The 15,437-nt window shown below is 42.3% G+C and overlaps 1 protein-coding gene across 2 annotated transcripts; it reads left to right on the top strand.

Moving 5' to 3' along the window:
• The first annotated feature begins 3,299 nt into the window (after positions 1-3,299).
• On the top strand, positions 3,300-13,658 carry mpst.L (mercaptopyruvate sulfurtransferase L homeolog). Of its 2 annotated transcripts, XM_018256773.2 has the most exons (3): positions 3,300-3,449; positions 7,631-8,243; positions 11,661-13,658. In XM_018256773.2, exons 2-3 carry the CDS (start codon positions 7,643-7,645, stop codon positions 11,957-11,959), a joined length of 900 nt encoding a protein of 299 aa, XP_018112262.1. In that variant the 5' UTR covers positions 3,300-3,449; positions 7,631-7,642; the 3' UTR covers positions 11,960-13,658.
• The last annotated feature ends 1,779 nt before the right edge of the window (positions 13,659-15,437 follow it).

The raw sequence follows: 15,437 nt of genomic DNA, 5'->3' as shown, positions 1-15,437 counted from the left end.
CTCAGGTAACTGAAAGCAGCACAGAGCATGTGCAGTGAATCAGCCAAAGGGGTGTAACGAAGCATTGTTAAGCTTAGGCTCTTAAAGGAGAAGGAAAGTCTTCTTACACTTGGGGGTGCCAAATGTTAGGCACCCCCAAGTGATTGTATTTACTTACCTAAAACCCTGGGCCTATGCTCCTATCAGCAGAATAGAAGAACCGGGGTTCTTCCAGTGAGCACCACGGAGCTATCCTCTTCCATCTTCCTCTTTCTTCTGATGGCTGTGCATGCACAGTAGAATGAAAAGCCGAACTTTAACTAAAAAGTCGGCTATTTCGTTCTACTGCGCATGCGTCTGCCCCGGGAAATTTGAAGAAAAAAGAAGACGGAAGAGGATCGCTCCTTGGTGCTCGCTGGAAGGACCCTGGGCCTGTGCAATTTTCTGCTGATGGGAGCACCGGCCCAGGGTTTCAGGTAAGTAAATACAATCACTGCACCCCCAAGTGCAAAAAGACTGTCCTTCTCCTTTAAATAAGTGTCTGAGAATAGCAGTATAGAAATAACTGGCTTTACAATTCTATTTCTGATGTCTGTAATAAGGGATGCACCGAATCCACTATTCCTTCACGAAAGATTCGGCCGAATGCCAAACCGAACCTGACCCCTAATTTGCATATGCAAATTAGGGGTGGGAAGAGGGAAACATTTTTTACTTCCTTGTTTTGTGACAAAAAGTCACTCAATTTCCCTCCCCACCCATAATTTGCATTTGCATCCTTTTCATCAGGATTAGAATTAGGGCCGAATCCTAATCCTGCTGAAAAAGGCCGAATCCAAACCAAATCCTGGATTCGGTGCATCCCTCGTCTGTAGTCCTTCAAATGCTAATTGTGGGCGATTTTTTAATGGCTTGAATTAAAACTTGCCCATGGAAATTCTGAAACTATTATAGATTATAAATATATTCTGTTTTAGTACAGCTTGTCTTTTGTCACAGTTAGAGATACAGTTACTAGAAAGAAAATAATTGCATAGTTGGAATCCCTTGTGGAAACAAAAAAGTCAGCCTGAACTTGTTTAGGAAAATATGTCCCTGAAAAAGCGCTGCCAAGGCTGCTACCATTACTGTGCATGCCTTCCACTTTATTATTGTTCTAGTCACAGCACACAAGATCATACCACTGCCTTCTGCTTACAGGGTGGGGTTGGTTATTTCCTATCACTGTACTGGCATTTAACCAAGCACGATTAGGTCATGATTCTTAATATATCTACCTGATTGTCATCTTTCAGAAATCAATGGCGTCAACAGCAGGTGTTGTGCCAGTAAACCCCTTTCTTCCACCAAGTTGGTTTGATCCACAAACCTGCCTGTTGAGGACGTGCAAAAAGGCAGCAATGTCCTCAGGCTGAGGCGTGAATGCAGGGCAGGGTTCAGGACAATGTCAGCAGTGTGGCTAGGTGAGTGGGAAAAAGCCCTAAAGTTGGGCCTAGTGCAGTCTGTGTATGTGGTTGACTACATATGTTGAACTACATTTCCCAGCATGCTTTGTAAGTCAATGGGAAAGAAATCTAGTCAAAGATTGAAAGAACTGAAGTTCCTGCATCCCTGTACATACAGTATCACTGCACTGTGCACTCTCTAGAATCCCTGTTCATTTCAGTGTGTTCCCCAGTTTCCCTTGTGCATTTCACTGAGTTCCACAAGTATCCCTGTATATAGCACCGTGCACCCTCAGAATCCCTGTGCACTTCACAATGTGTTCCTCCAGTATCTTCGTTCATTTCAGTGTGTTCCCAAGTTTCTCTTGTGCCTTTCATTATTACTCCAGTATCCCTGTGCATTTCACAATGTGCTCCCCCAATATCCCTGTAAATAGCACTGATCACCCTCAGAATCCCTGTGCATTTCAGTGTTCCCCAAGTATTCCTGTGCACTTCAATGTGCTCCCCCAGTGTCTCTGTAAATACCACAATGTGCTCCCCCAGTATCCCGCAATGTGAATCCTCAAAATCCCTGTACATATCCCAATGTGCTCCCCCAGTGTGTCTGTACAAATCAGTCACCCTCCTTCATATATATTAGGGATCCACCGAATCCAGGATTTGGTTCGGGATTCAGCCAGGATTCTGCCTTTTTCAGCAGGATTCGGATTCAACCTTCTGCCGGCCGAACCAAATCCGAATCTGCATATGCAAATTAGGGGCAGTGAAGAAAACCAAGTGACTTTTTGTCACAAAACAAAGAATTAAATAATGTCTTCCCCTTCCCACCCCTAATTTGTATATGAAAATTAGGTTCGGTATTCGGCCGAATCTTTTGTAAAGGATTCAGGGGTTCTGCCGATTCGGTGCATCATTAATAAATATATAGATATAAAACACAAAAGCCATGAATATCTTGTAAATGATATCCTTATAATACACAAAAGCTTATATTTTACAAGAGGGGGTACTTTATTCACTATATAAACGGTGAGTAGTGAATCAGTTATAAACGGTGAGTAGTGATGTCATTTGTCACATGACTCACTGAAACTTGTGTATTATAATAAATAAAGTACTCCATGTAAAATATGTGGATATTAGAAGTCACCTCGGAGTTCCATGACCTGTATAAAAACACTGAAACTCCTCGGTAACTTCGAATACAATTTACAAGAGGGGGTACGTTATTCACTATATATATATATATATATATATATATATATATATATATATATATATATATATATATATATATATATTTCAAGGAGTCCTTGAAAAAGGTCCCAGAGAGGACCGAAACTTTGGAAATGAACCTGTGAATAAAAGCACATTTATTTCACTATTATGAACGAGTGCGGGTCCATTTACTGGATTGTAACATTAAACTTTGACCAACGCACCACCATCAACAGAATTAAATCCGGGAGGAGTGCGTTCACTGTACTGACATAATATATATATATATAGAGATAGATATATAGATCTATATATATATATATATATATGACTTCCTCCCTGTTTTCTTGTACATGACATTGTGCTCCCCAGAATCACTTTTCATCTCAACTGAAATCCACCAAGAGTTCTGTAAGTAACATGGTGCCTCTCCAGCCCCAGTGTAAGATATTACCAACCCCCACCTGCCACTACATTGTTAACTATATCTCCTCAAGTACAATTCTATTCGCGGCCCCCCTGCACAATTCCCTCTCCCATTTTCCCCTTACAAGCTCTTAAGCTGAGCTACACATTTCTGCCATTTCCCCCGGTGCCAGCCCAGCTATACACCATGGCACATTCGCCCTCTCTATCCCTCAGTTCTTCTGTCACATGGGGCTATAGACTCAGCTAGACACGCCCCTATGTGATTTCACGGAATCCCGCCCTCTTTGTGGTCACATGGCAGTGACATCACGACCTTCTAAAAGCCACCTTCCATTCTAGCTTGTACTCTATCCAGCCGGCCGAAGTTGCAGCCAGGTGAGTGGGACGTGCCCTTTGCTTCTGCTGCGTCCTGCAGTCTCTTGTCTCTGTGTGTCTGACTGCACTGCCTGATGTGTGTTTTCTTCTGCTTGTTGCTTTAGTACTACAAGTCCCAGCATGCTGTGTCAGCCGAAGGGAGGGGAACTTGTCCAAAAACAGTTGCAGAACAGCATAATTCGTATGTTAGAAATGGGTATGACAGTGAGCTTTTAATACGGGGGCCTGTGCACCCCTCTGGCATGGATCATAGTCCCTGGCAATCTGCTGTGACACACCTCCCTGCAGCCATGCCTGTTATTGCCTGTTATTGCCTGTTGATCTTGTAAGCAAGGGACCATCAAGTTGTACCTTGTGTGCAAGGGAATGCTATGCCACTTGTAGTAAGCGCACACCCCTGCACTTAGTAGTGCCTGCACTCTCCCCATACTGAATTTCTAGTAGCTGCTAATATTGGCAGGGTGCACTGGCGTAACTAGATATCACTGGGCCCCACAGCAAATTATTTTTCAGGCCTCCAAACGTCTACCGGTTGACTTGTTTTACTAATATGTATTGAAATTGTATATGAATTGTGGTCCCTATACTGGTATGGGATGTGTTATCCAGAAAGCTCCGCATTACGGCCCTCTCCCAGAAACTCCATTATATCCAAATAATACAAATTTTTAAAAATGATTTATTTTTTCTCTGTAATAATTAAACAGTGCCTTGTACTTGATCCCGACTAAGATATAATTGATCCTTATTGTAAGCAAACCCTGACTATTTTGGCAGAAGAACGGCTACTTTTTGGGAATTTCCTTGGGATCATTAAAACCAGTGGCCTTAGAGAAGAAAATAAATGGAGGCAGAAATGCAGCAAGATCCCGGGAGTTCCCTTCTCAAGCCCCTTTCATTCCATTCCCTGTTTGAAACCACTGGAACTATATTAGTTTGCTGTCTGTCTGTCTTGCTGAAAACTTTATAACCAAGTTTTCAACTCAGCAGATCTGCTCAGAACTGAGATTCCAATAGGCCAAAGGGTAAATTGAATATGCAGATGTAGCCACTCTGGATATTGCTCTCTCTGTACCCTGGGCATGTTAGAATTGCATTGAGAGCCAGGGGAAAGAAGCTGCACCCGTCCTGTACAGAGAGGTCTGGCACGCAGGTCTGGACTGAGAATCAAGATAGGCCTTGGCCAGGCCCAGACTGGGCAAATGCCAGAGAGGCTGCTGTAAGTTGCCATAGACAGTCATTATATATTGGACTGGTGGGGGCTGTTTGGGCTGCTCTGTGGTCTGTTTGGGCCTCTGTGTACCTAAAATGCCAGAGCCTATTTTGAATCTCAGTCCAGACCTGGCCCTGGCATTTCAGGTACACAGAGGCAATCCCCACCAGACCATTAAAGACTGACTTTCTATGGCACCTTATAGCAGCCCCTCTGGCATTTGCCATAACCCACAGATTGCCAGTCCGGGCCTGCTGGCGCTGATGCTGTAACTCGCTTCCAAGGTAAGCGAGAACTGTAGGTCAGTGGAACATCATCATCATTGATTTATATAGTAGACATGCACCGAATCCACTATTTTGGATTCGGCCAAACCCCCGAATCCTTTGCGAAAGATTCGACCGAATACCTAACCGAATCCTAATTTGCATATGCAAATTAGGGATGGTAAGGGGTAAACACTTTACTTCCTTGTTTTGTGACAAAAAGTCACGTGATTTCCTGCCTGCCCCTAATTTGCATATGCAAATTAGTATTCGGTTCAGCCTGGCAGAAGGATTCGGCCAAATCCAGCTGAAAAAGGCAGAATCCTGGCCGAATCCCGAACCGAATCCTGGATTTGGTGCATCCCTATTATATAGCACCGACAAGATACGCAGTGCTTTACCCAACGGAATAAATGGAGGATAACAAACAAGGGTTACAGAGTACAATAGGATTAGAGGGCCCTACAAATTACAAACTAAAGGTTAGGGTACAATTTTTTGTAATTAGCCTGACAGCCTAGGTGCATAGAGATCCACCCATCACCGCTCCATGGGTGTCACAGGCACGGCACTTACCTTTGAATAACTAAACAGTTAGTGAAAGCCAGGCCTGGGCTGGGATTCAAAATAGGCCCTGGCATTTCAAGTACACAGAGGCCCAAACAGCCGCCCCAATAAATAATGGCTGTCTAAGGCATCTCACTGCAGCCCCATGGAGCAAGAGCAAGTGTTTTGAATTAAATCTAACCTTTAGTTACATCTATATCCTGTATATGTGTCTGTGTGTGCCTGGAATTTGTACAGAGATGGCCCAACAGGAGCACTGTGATTGGCTGTCAGAGACACACCCCCCTCAGTGCTCCACTGAGCCATGGGAGAGCAATTGTGGGCACATTCCTTACTCATTATCATTGTTTCATATACTGCACGTCGCACAGTGTATTACAGTAACAGGGATTGGACACTATACAGTCCCACTTACACAAGTGATTGGCTGGTTGCACCTTATGAGCAGTACAGTCAGCCAGTCAGACGCAGTGATCAGCATCCAGTGTGAATACAGGAGGTAAAACGAAACTGGCCATACATTGACAGTAGATCCACTTGTTTGGAAACATCCTTAGCTGAACCAATCTTTGTCTGATTCAGCTGCCTGTGTGCTGGGCCAAATCTCGCAGATACCAGTGTTTGGTCATATTGCTATTAGCAGAGATCTCTCTCTCAGCCCCTTCCATTTTTCACTCAAAGGGGTTGTTCACCTTTTTATTATTATTTGGGGTTTTTGCATTATTTTGCATTTTATTCAGCAGCTCCCCAGTTTGCAATTTCAGCAATCTGGTTGATAGGGTCCGAATTAACTTAGCAACCGTGCATTGATTTGAACAAGAGCCTGGAATGTGAAGATGAGTAACAAAAAGTAGCAATAACAATACATTTGTAGCATTTTTTTTTTTAGTTGGGGTCAGTGACCCCCACTTGAAAGCTAGAAAGAGTCAGAAGAAGAAGATAAATATTTTCAAAATGATAAAAAAAAAAAATGAATGCCAATTGAAAATTTGCTTTAGAATGAGCCATTCTATAACATACTAAAAGTTGAACCACCCCTTTAAATACCTGTACTGGCTTTTTCATCCTCCGTAAACACAGCCCCACTTATTCTCCACAAATCAAAAAAAGCGTTCTCTTACCCATACAGGTAAAAAAAAAAGGCACCTGTGATGATAGGTGCTAGCTTTTAGGTCTCCAGCCATAAGAGAGAGACATAATTGTAGATACACAAAAGAATTCAGCAGCACATTATCAATATGAATAAATGCTAGACTTGTTCAACAATTGATAGTATATCTTTTATTCTCCGCAGTCTTCCCAGCTGCTGTTATATAGTACATATAATATATGCAAACCTGGCTCATGTAAGTGATACACAGCTGTGCATGCTAAAGGCTGCAACTAGTCCGCTACTTACATAGTTAGTTATGTACATAGTTACATAGTTAAATCAGGTTGAAAAAAGACAAAGTCCATCAAGTTCAACCCCTCCAAATGAAATCCAGCATCCATACACACATTTATTGTATAACTTGCATTTATATTATTTTTGCCAAAGTGCATAACCTGCATTTATCAACATTGAACCTCATTTTCCAGTTTGCTGCCCAGTTTTCCAGTTTAGACAAATCACTCTGCAAAGTGGCAGCATCCTGCATGGAACCTATAGTTCTGCACAATTTAGTATAATTTCCAAAAATAGAAACAGTACTTTCAATGCCCACCTCCAGGTCATTAATAAACAAGTTGAAAAGCAAGGGACCTAGTACAGAGCCCTGCGATACTAACACTTGGTGCTATAGGGTCTGGTTTTAATATTTGGTTGTAATGAACTGCTCCAGGTTTTTTGTTTTCTGTCTCCTTTGCAGGTTTACTAGCACTTACATGGTTTTTCAGTAGATGGCAAGACCTGTTAAGTTGGAGATAATCTTGTTGTCGAGCTTTCATAGAAACACACCATATGCTAATTATGCATTAAATTGCATTCTGAATTGATCTGTTTGCATTTTCTAAAGTCCATTTGATTCCTTTGCCCAATATGCTTTAATAATGTCATAATAGAGGTCCACAAACCTTCAGATTGGCTTTGTAATTATAGTGCATGCACCCCTCTTACCTACATCATCTCACCTTTATTTATCTTCCCGCCCCAGAGATTCGTCAGTATGACCCACCAGCTGCTGCCCCGTGCACTTGTCTCCCCACGGTGGCTCTGGGATACCTTGCGTAGTGGCTCTGCCCTCTCAGGAACTCTTCGTGTCTTGGATGCCTCCTGGCACCTCCCCAAATCAGGAAGAGATGGATGGCGGGAGTACAAGGAGAGACATATCCCTGGCTCCTACTTCTTCGACATTGATGCATGCAGTGACCGCACTTCCCCATACGACCATATGCTTCCCACTGCCGACCAGTTTTCTGAATATACAGGACGACTAGGAATCTCCAATAACAACCACATCGTTGTCTACGATGCTAGTGACTTTGGCTCCTATAGTGCCCCTCGTGTCTGGTGGATGTTTAGGATCTTCGGCCATCCCCAGGTGTCTGTATTAGATGGAGGTCTGAAAGCCTGGCTAAAAGAAGGACATGCCATCAACTCAGGAAAGGAGCCTCGACCACAGCCTGCAGAGTTTCGTACACAGTTCAACTCCTCTCTAGTTGTGGGACATGAGGACATGGTGGAGAATATTGAGAAGAAGATATTTCAAATGGTAGATGCCAGAGTGGAAGGGAGATTCAGAGGCTTAGAGCCGGAGCCCCGAGAAGGTAAGAGTGTGGGGAAAGTGATAGATTTTATTGTAAGCACTCACAATTGTGTCATGGTAATTGGATAGAAGAGGGCATATACAGTGCTAGATATGGATACAGCCATTCAACTTCCAGGCCCAAATTGTTTACTTAGATAGTCTGATTGCAGCCTGCAGGAACCAACCCCACTTTGACAAGTTGACTCTGGTAGTTTTGACATTTGTGAGACACAACCAAAAAGAAGGACGGCACTCTGGTAAAAAGGCAGGTTTATGGCAGTGTCCTGCAGATATCTTTCACTTTCAGGAATCAATCCCTTAAAGCGATACGACTCTTTCCTATAAAAATCATAGGAACGTGACAGTATCAAGTATGTGCTGCACCCGCAATAGTTCCCCTCAAAGACCCGCGACCTGCATGAACCTGACCTTCCGACACAGATCTTCTGGGGTGTTTCAGTGACACTGGGCTGGGGGTGCGCGATCCTTCCATAGGCTAATTACGAATGAAAACAGGACTTCAGCCTGCTGAAGAATCAAAGATCAGTTAGTGGTGTCAAGGAAAAAAAAGTGCAGCGAGCACCTCGCCTGTCGTTTCCAGTTGTCCCTAGCGTAGCTTTGAACTTGCACAATAGAATAAAATGCTCAACTACTGCACAGACTGTGGTGTTATTAGCACCAGATTAGTTACCTGGGAGCACTCCGATCCACTCCATACTCCGTGTGCCACACATAAAAATCTACCCCGGTACAGCTCAATAGTCCAGAACCTGTAAAAGTGATTACAGTGCACCATGGAGGGAGAAAAATAAACTTGATAGTCGCTTTAAAAATCCCTAATTTTTTGTTCCATTATTATTCCATTAAAAAGGACAAAAACTCGCATGTGAAGGAACCATAGCTTAACGTGTTTCGTGGCTATCCAGCCACTTTCTCAAAAGTGGTGTTAGAATGATTCTGAAGCTTGATTGAATTCAATGAAAACTTGAGATTGAATTTACTGGAGAGGGGCTAACATATTCCAATTCCCCCCCCCCCCCCAGTGAATTTACATTTCCTTGTCCTTTTAGGGTTATTTCACACGAGAAGATTCAGGGAGATTTTGTCGCCTGGCGACTAATCGCCTCGTCTTCTCCTCGAACTCCTGCCCGAAGTGAGGCAACTTCAGACGACTATGGAAAACGCATCGCTGCGTGTGCTTTAGGCAGGCGACTTTTCATTATAGCCTATGGGAAAACATGCTGAGACAGTTCGGGGAGATTGTCGCTCAGAAGACGAGGCGATTAGTTGCCAGGTGACAGAATCTCCAGAACTAACCCTTAGGTAGCACAATGCTCTACATTTCAGTGCCTGTTTTTTTAGCTTATTGATTTTACATCCTCTTCTTGCCCGACTTATTGAATCCGCCAGTAATTGTATAAATATTTGCATTTCAAAAAAAGCTTGAACATTTTCTGAGCACAGTGGTGTAAAAAGATATAGTGTCCCTGCTGTACTTAATGAAGGTATTACTGGTTACATCGATATCTCTTGTAGGGACACTATTCTTCCCTTTGTAGCTGCACAGAAATTCCCATGGAGACAGTGATCAGATAAGATTCTGGAGCATCGACAGGAAGTACATGGCTGCCTCTAATTGGCAAGAAGCATAAAATACCAACTGCTGCTAAAACTACGTCACATGCGATCTCTGCTCTCTTGTTACCTGCAATGAAACCTCAGATGTAGTTTAATCTTTGACCCTTTTTATCACCAGGAGAAGCAACAAAATAATCCGCTTTTTTACCTAGCTTGCAACTGCATTGTGATAAGCCCTGGTTGTGCAGGATATGTGGGAGTAAAGAGCAAAGTATAGAAAGCATAGTATTACCTTTAGTGTTCCAGTGCTATTATCCTTTGCTTTCTGTCTGTATCCTATAATAAAGGACAAGTAACATATAAATCATTGGTTGGTGTCTATTGGTCAGACCCCCAGGCCTAGATTTACTAAACGGACCCCCCCTAGGGTGGCTCTGGTCATTGCACCCCCTTCCCATTCCTGTGGGTGCTCGTATGTGCGCATCTTTAACAGTTGGGTCTGGCACAGCACTGGAGACTGGCGTGGTGACTCCAGTGCACAGAACCAACCTGAATGCGGCTGGGCGTAATGCTGCCCCTGAAATTCTGTCACCCTAGGCCTTGCCAAAAATCCAGGCCTGCAGACCACCTATTGGTCAAACTCTTCCCCCACACACACACTCAAACAGAATTATTATTGTAATTGCTGACCTTGGTACCTTGGCCAGTAATCCTATTTACTGAAAAAAGCACTGGCTCGGGGTATACAGGTATGGGATCCATTATCTGGAAACATGTTATCCAGAAAGCTCTGGATTACGGTGAAGCCATCTCTTATAGACTCCATTTTATCCAAATAATCAATTTTTTTCTTTGTAATCATAAAATAGTAGCTTGTAATCCAAACTCAGACAATTCTTATTGGAAGCAAACCCAGCCTTTTGGGTTTATTTAATATTTACATGCTTTTGTAGTAGACTTAAGGTATGGAGATCCAAATTACAGAAGGATCCCTTATCCACAAAACCCCAGATCCCAAACTTTCTGGATAACAGATCCCACACCTGTACTACAATCACCAATGGCCCTTTTCACAATTTGGGACCACATGCATAAGCAATATAGAACAATTTCCAGTTTTAACTATATTGCATTTGCGCACAGTCCTTGACATGAATAATGTGCACATTCCTGGACAGACTAATAAGCCATTGGGACGTGGCCGAAAATAGCCCCATGTTGCCGTTGCACCAGTCTGCGTAGCAAATTCAATGATTGTAATCACCAGTGCCTGACCGCTTTCCTTATCCTTTATGTTCAGAATGTTCAACTTCAGAATGTCAAACCAAGCAGGTATAAAATGTGAGCTACTTCCTTATGGTTTTTGACCTACTGCTTTGATCTCTCTCTCAATTCTGTCTTATTTTTTGAAAAAGAAAGAATAAATCTATGTAAGTAAAAACATCAGTAAAGCCTTAAAGTAATGCTGCTCTGAGTGCTCTGTCAAAAGAAACGGCATTTCTTTCCTTCTATTGTATATACATGGGCTTCTGTATCAAACTTCCAGTTTTCAGCATAAACCTCCACAGGGCTAGGGCTTGAGCATGCTCAGTTTGCTCCTCTCCTCCTTCCTGTTGTAATCTGAGCCTAGAGCTAGGAGTGTGCAGGAAGAGACTCAGGCAGGAAGTGATTTCACACCAAGCTAATATGGCAGCTGCTATACTAAAGAAACAGAGAGAATTTCTAGAGTTGTTTACTAAGGTAAAGCATTCTGCAAAATAAATATAGTGTTATAGCTTGCACTATTGTGGCTAATCTATTGGCAATAAACTGCTTCTGTAACTTTCCTTCTCCTTTAATCGCTTTTTGTGTTCCATAGGTATTGAACCTGGCCATATATCTGGCGCAATGAATGTCCCGTTTCCCAGCTTTTTGACAGCGGAAGGATATGAAAAGTCTCCCGATGAGATCCGTCGTTTGTTCCATGAAAAGGGTGTTGATCTCTCCAAGCCAATGGTGGCTACTTGTGGTTCCGGTGTCACTGCTTGCCACGTTGCCCTGGCGGCCTTCCTTTGTGGCAAAGAAGACGTTTCCATCTATGATGGCTCATGGGTTCAGTGGTACATGCGTGCTAAGCCTGAGGATGTCATCTCAGAAGGTAGAGGGAAGACCTTGTGAGGTCATGGGAATTCAGAATCAGAATTGCATTCCCAACTATGATATTGACTCTATGACTTGGCTGTACCAGGTTACCTGCAAAGCAAATATACTGTTTATTAAGTTCACACTCACTGTTAGTTCAACTTCTGTATCTGGCTAACTGTTATGATCAAAAAGTTGCCTGGCCAAGCCATGCCAATCTAGTCAGTGCCTTATTTTTCTGGGTCTTGTCGAGAGGTGTCATTCATAATTAGTATAAATGGATTCTCGAGTGGGGGTGATAGTAAAGTACAAGGTTTTGGTTGTAGAGTAAAGGATCTGCAATCTTTTTTGAATGCAACAATAGTTCTCTGTTATTGTTGCTTTAGTGAGGACTGCGGTCATGTGTTGCTCATATGGAAACAATGAAAATTATTTAAAGCGGACCTCTCACCCAGACATAAAAAGCTGTACAATAAAAGTCCTTTTCACTAAACATGAAATCCAAATTCTTTTGTTATTAAAGCATTCATAGCTGTTGTAAACTCATTTAGAAATCTCAGCTGTCAATCAAATATTGCCTTAGGTATAGAGGCGGGGCAGCCAATTACTTTCACTTTCCATTCAGCACTTTCTAGATGTCACTGCCCTCCTCACATGCCCCCGTTCTCTTTACCATTTAATTGTGTAGCCAGTTCTTGGGAATGGACATCAGGTCCCCCATTCTGGTGCACAAACAAGATTCTGAGATGATACAAGGCTTGCCTTAATAACAGTGTCCACAAAATGGCTCCTGCATGCTTGCTATAATTATGAATTCCCAGACTGAAGGAAACAAAATTCAAATAAATTATATAGTACAGGTATGGGACCTGTTATCCAGAATGCTCCATAATTGGGTCTTCATGCCTTAAGTCTACTAGAAATTAATTTAAACATTAAATAAACCCAATAGGTTGGCTTTGCTTCCAATATGGATTAATTATATCTTAGTTTGGATCAAGTACAATGTACTGTTTTATAATTACAGAGAAAAAGGAAATCATTTTTAAAAATTTGGATTATTTGGATAAAATGGAGTCTATGGGAGACAGCTGTTCCATAATTCGGAGCTTTCTGGATATCGGGTTTCTGGATAAGGGATCCTATACCTGTATAATTAATGTCCATTTTGCTTGACTAACATGATAAAATAGGATTTGGAATAATGTTTTCGAATGACAGGTCCCCTTTAACTGATTCGATTTCGGGAGTAGTTCTCATTCGTTTCATACCGTTTTTTCTTTGTGTAGGACTTTAGAAACTAATTATTGGGAGGAAAAGTATTATTAGATGTGTTTATTTCCTATTTGGGATAGTCACCGGTAATTTTATTTAAAGAATGGTGTTCAGGTTCTGAAATGAAACACTCTTTAGCTAACGGTTAGCATTCTGGTTCTGCCTCAGAACTGTTTAAACCATAAAACGGCCAAACCAATGTTTTTCTTTTTTCAATATCAAATTATTCACGAGGGAGACTGTATTTGAAGTCAACGGTGGGGTGGGGGGTTCTGCTAAAGTTGAATTCTAAACAATTTCTGCTGCACAAAACACAGTAAGTTGGTTAATTTTGTATGAAGTTGTGGGAAGCCGGCACTTTTAAAGGACATTGCAATCAACATTATCATTATTCTCTGTAAGCAAATACTGTTTTTTTTTTTTTTTAACGAACACATTAAAAAGAAAGCTTTACAACTAACTGTAGCACGTCCTTTTATTTTTGCTGTTTTTCTCCGATGATTATACTTCTGATCAAAAGCATGGCAGAAAGCTAATGAACTTTTGCCTTTCCTAAAGGCTAGAAATGTGTCATACAGGCAATAAAAGGAGCAGACCGAGGAACATTAGCGTCCGTGTCTGGAACGACTTGTAAAGATGGATAACGTTCATGAAATCTACTTTGTGCTTGCTTCACAATTAGGCATGTTTCACTGGCGTAGAGTTGGGTAGTTATTAACTGGTATAGAGTGCCCTAGCCTCCCTTCTTTCTGCCTATAGTGCCTCCATCTGTCTGCATTAATGCGTTACATTATACCTACTTTCTTTTCATTGCCTGTCTCTCTATGCGGCAAATTCACTAAGCGCCGAATGCTAGCGTTACTTCGCTAGCGTTTGTCATTTTCGTTACTGCGCAAATTCACTAACGAACGCTGGCGTAGTTTCGCTAGTGTTACTTCGCACCCTTACGCCTGGCGAAGTTTCGCTAGCGACGTAACTACGCAAATTCACGTGCGCAGTGTACTGAACGCTACCTTTTACGCTAGACTTCCTTCGCCACCTCAGACCTGGCGAAGTGCAATAGAGTAGATAGGGATTGTTTCAAAAAAAGTCAAAAATTTTTCTAAGTCCCAAAAAACGCTGGCGTGTTTTCTACAATATGGGTGATAGGCTGAAAAAGATCGCAAATTTTTTTGGGGCTCCCCTCCTTCCCCCCTACATTTCCTGACTCATGGCAACTTACCTAGACAGTGGGCACATGTGTAGGGCAAAATAAAAATTTTATTTGATGTTTTGAAGCTTTTCTAGCCATTTGTAGTGCTGATACGTATTCCTCCATTGAAATCTGAATTTTGCGCCGTATGCAAATTAGCCTTCGCTAGTGTAACTTCGCTTTACTTAGCGAATCAACGCTAGCGCAACTTCGCAACCTTACGCTACCCCTGAGCGCAACATCGGATTTTAGTGAATTTGCGAAGCGCTGGCGAAACTACGCCTGGCGAAGTGCAGCGAAGTTACGCCTGGCGCAACTACGAATCTTAGTGAATTTGCCCCTATGCCTTTGCTTGCTATTCTTGACGTTAAGTCCCAACTCCAGCTTTGAGTCGTCTAATTCTCCTCCATGGTACTGGAAAGCCACAGCGGGGCTCATTTATAAACACTGGGTACATTTGCATCTAGGCAGTAACCTATGGCAACCAATCAGTGAATAGCTTTTGTCAGCCTGCTGCAGATTGAACACTGAAAACACTTATCGGATTGGTTGCCATGGGTTGCTGCCCAGGCTCAAATTCGCCCAGTGTTTATAAATGACCCCCCCACTGTACTAGCTGAAAATCTTCAGATTAATGATCAGGAAGTATTCACACAAGTACATTTTGTATAGGCGGCAAATGATGGTTTCTGGGAACTACAGATCCCAGAATTGCACAGCAGTTTTCAGGTTCTAGGGAATGCTGGGAGTTGTAGTTAAAACAGCTGGAAGACAACTCAGTATCACCAGAACGTCTTATCTGTGCAATTTTGCATATGGAAGTCACATTGTTAACACGGGGCTGTGCAAAATATATCTCAAGACGACTGATATAACCTAATATATATATTTGCATATGACAAACGCATTTTGTAGGTCTGTTGGACGTTCTCTGATACTACAGGTATGGATAATGTCCAGAATGCTGCGGATCTGAGGTTTTCCGCATAAGGGATCTTTTTGTAATTTGGATCTCCATACATTAAGGGGCTTATTTACTAAAACTCA

This window comes from Xenopus laevis, chromosome 4L, assembly GCF_017654675.1.
Source record: "Xenopus laevis strain J_2021 chromosome 4L, Xenopus_laevis_v10.1, whole genome shotgun sequence".
NCBI classification, from domain to species: Eukaryota; Metazoa; Chordata; class Amphibia; order Anura; family Pipidae; genus Xenopus; species Xenopus laevis.
This window is presented reverse-complemented; position numbering and strand designations above follow the sequence as displayed.

Coding starts and splice junctions, on each gene's coding strand:
- mpst.L (XM_018256773.2), top strand. CDS start 7,643: ATGACCCACCAGCTGCTGCCCCGTGCACTTGTCTCCCCACGGTGGCTC. Junction 8,244..11,660: donor AGAGCCGGAGCCCCGAGAAG/GTAAGAGTGTGG, acceptor TGTGTTCCATAG/GTATTGAACCTGGCCATATA.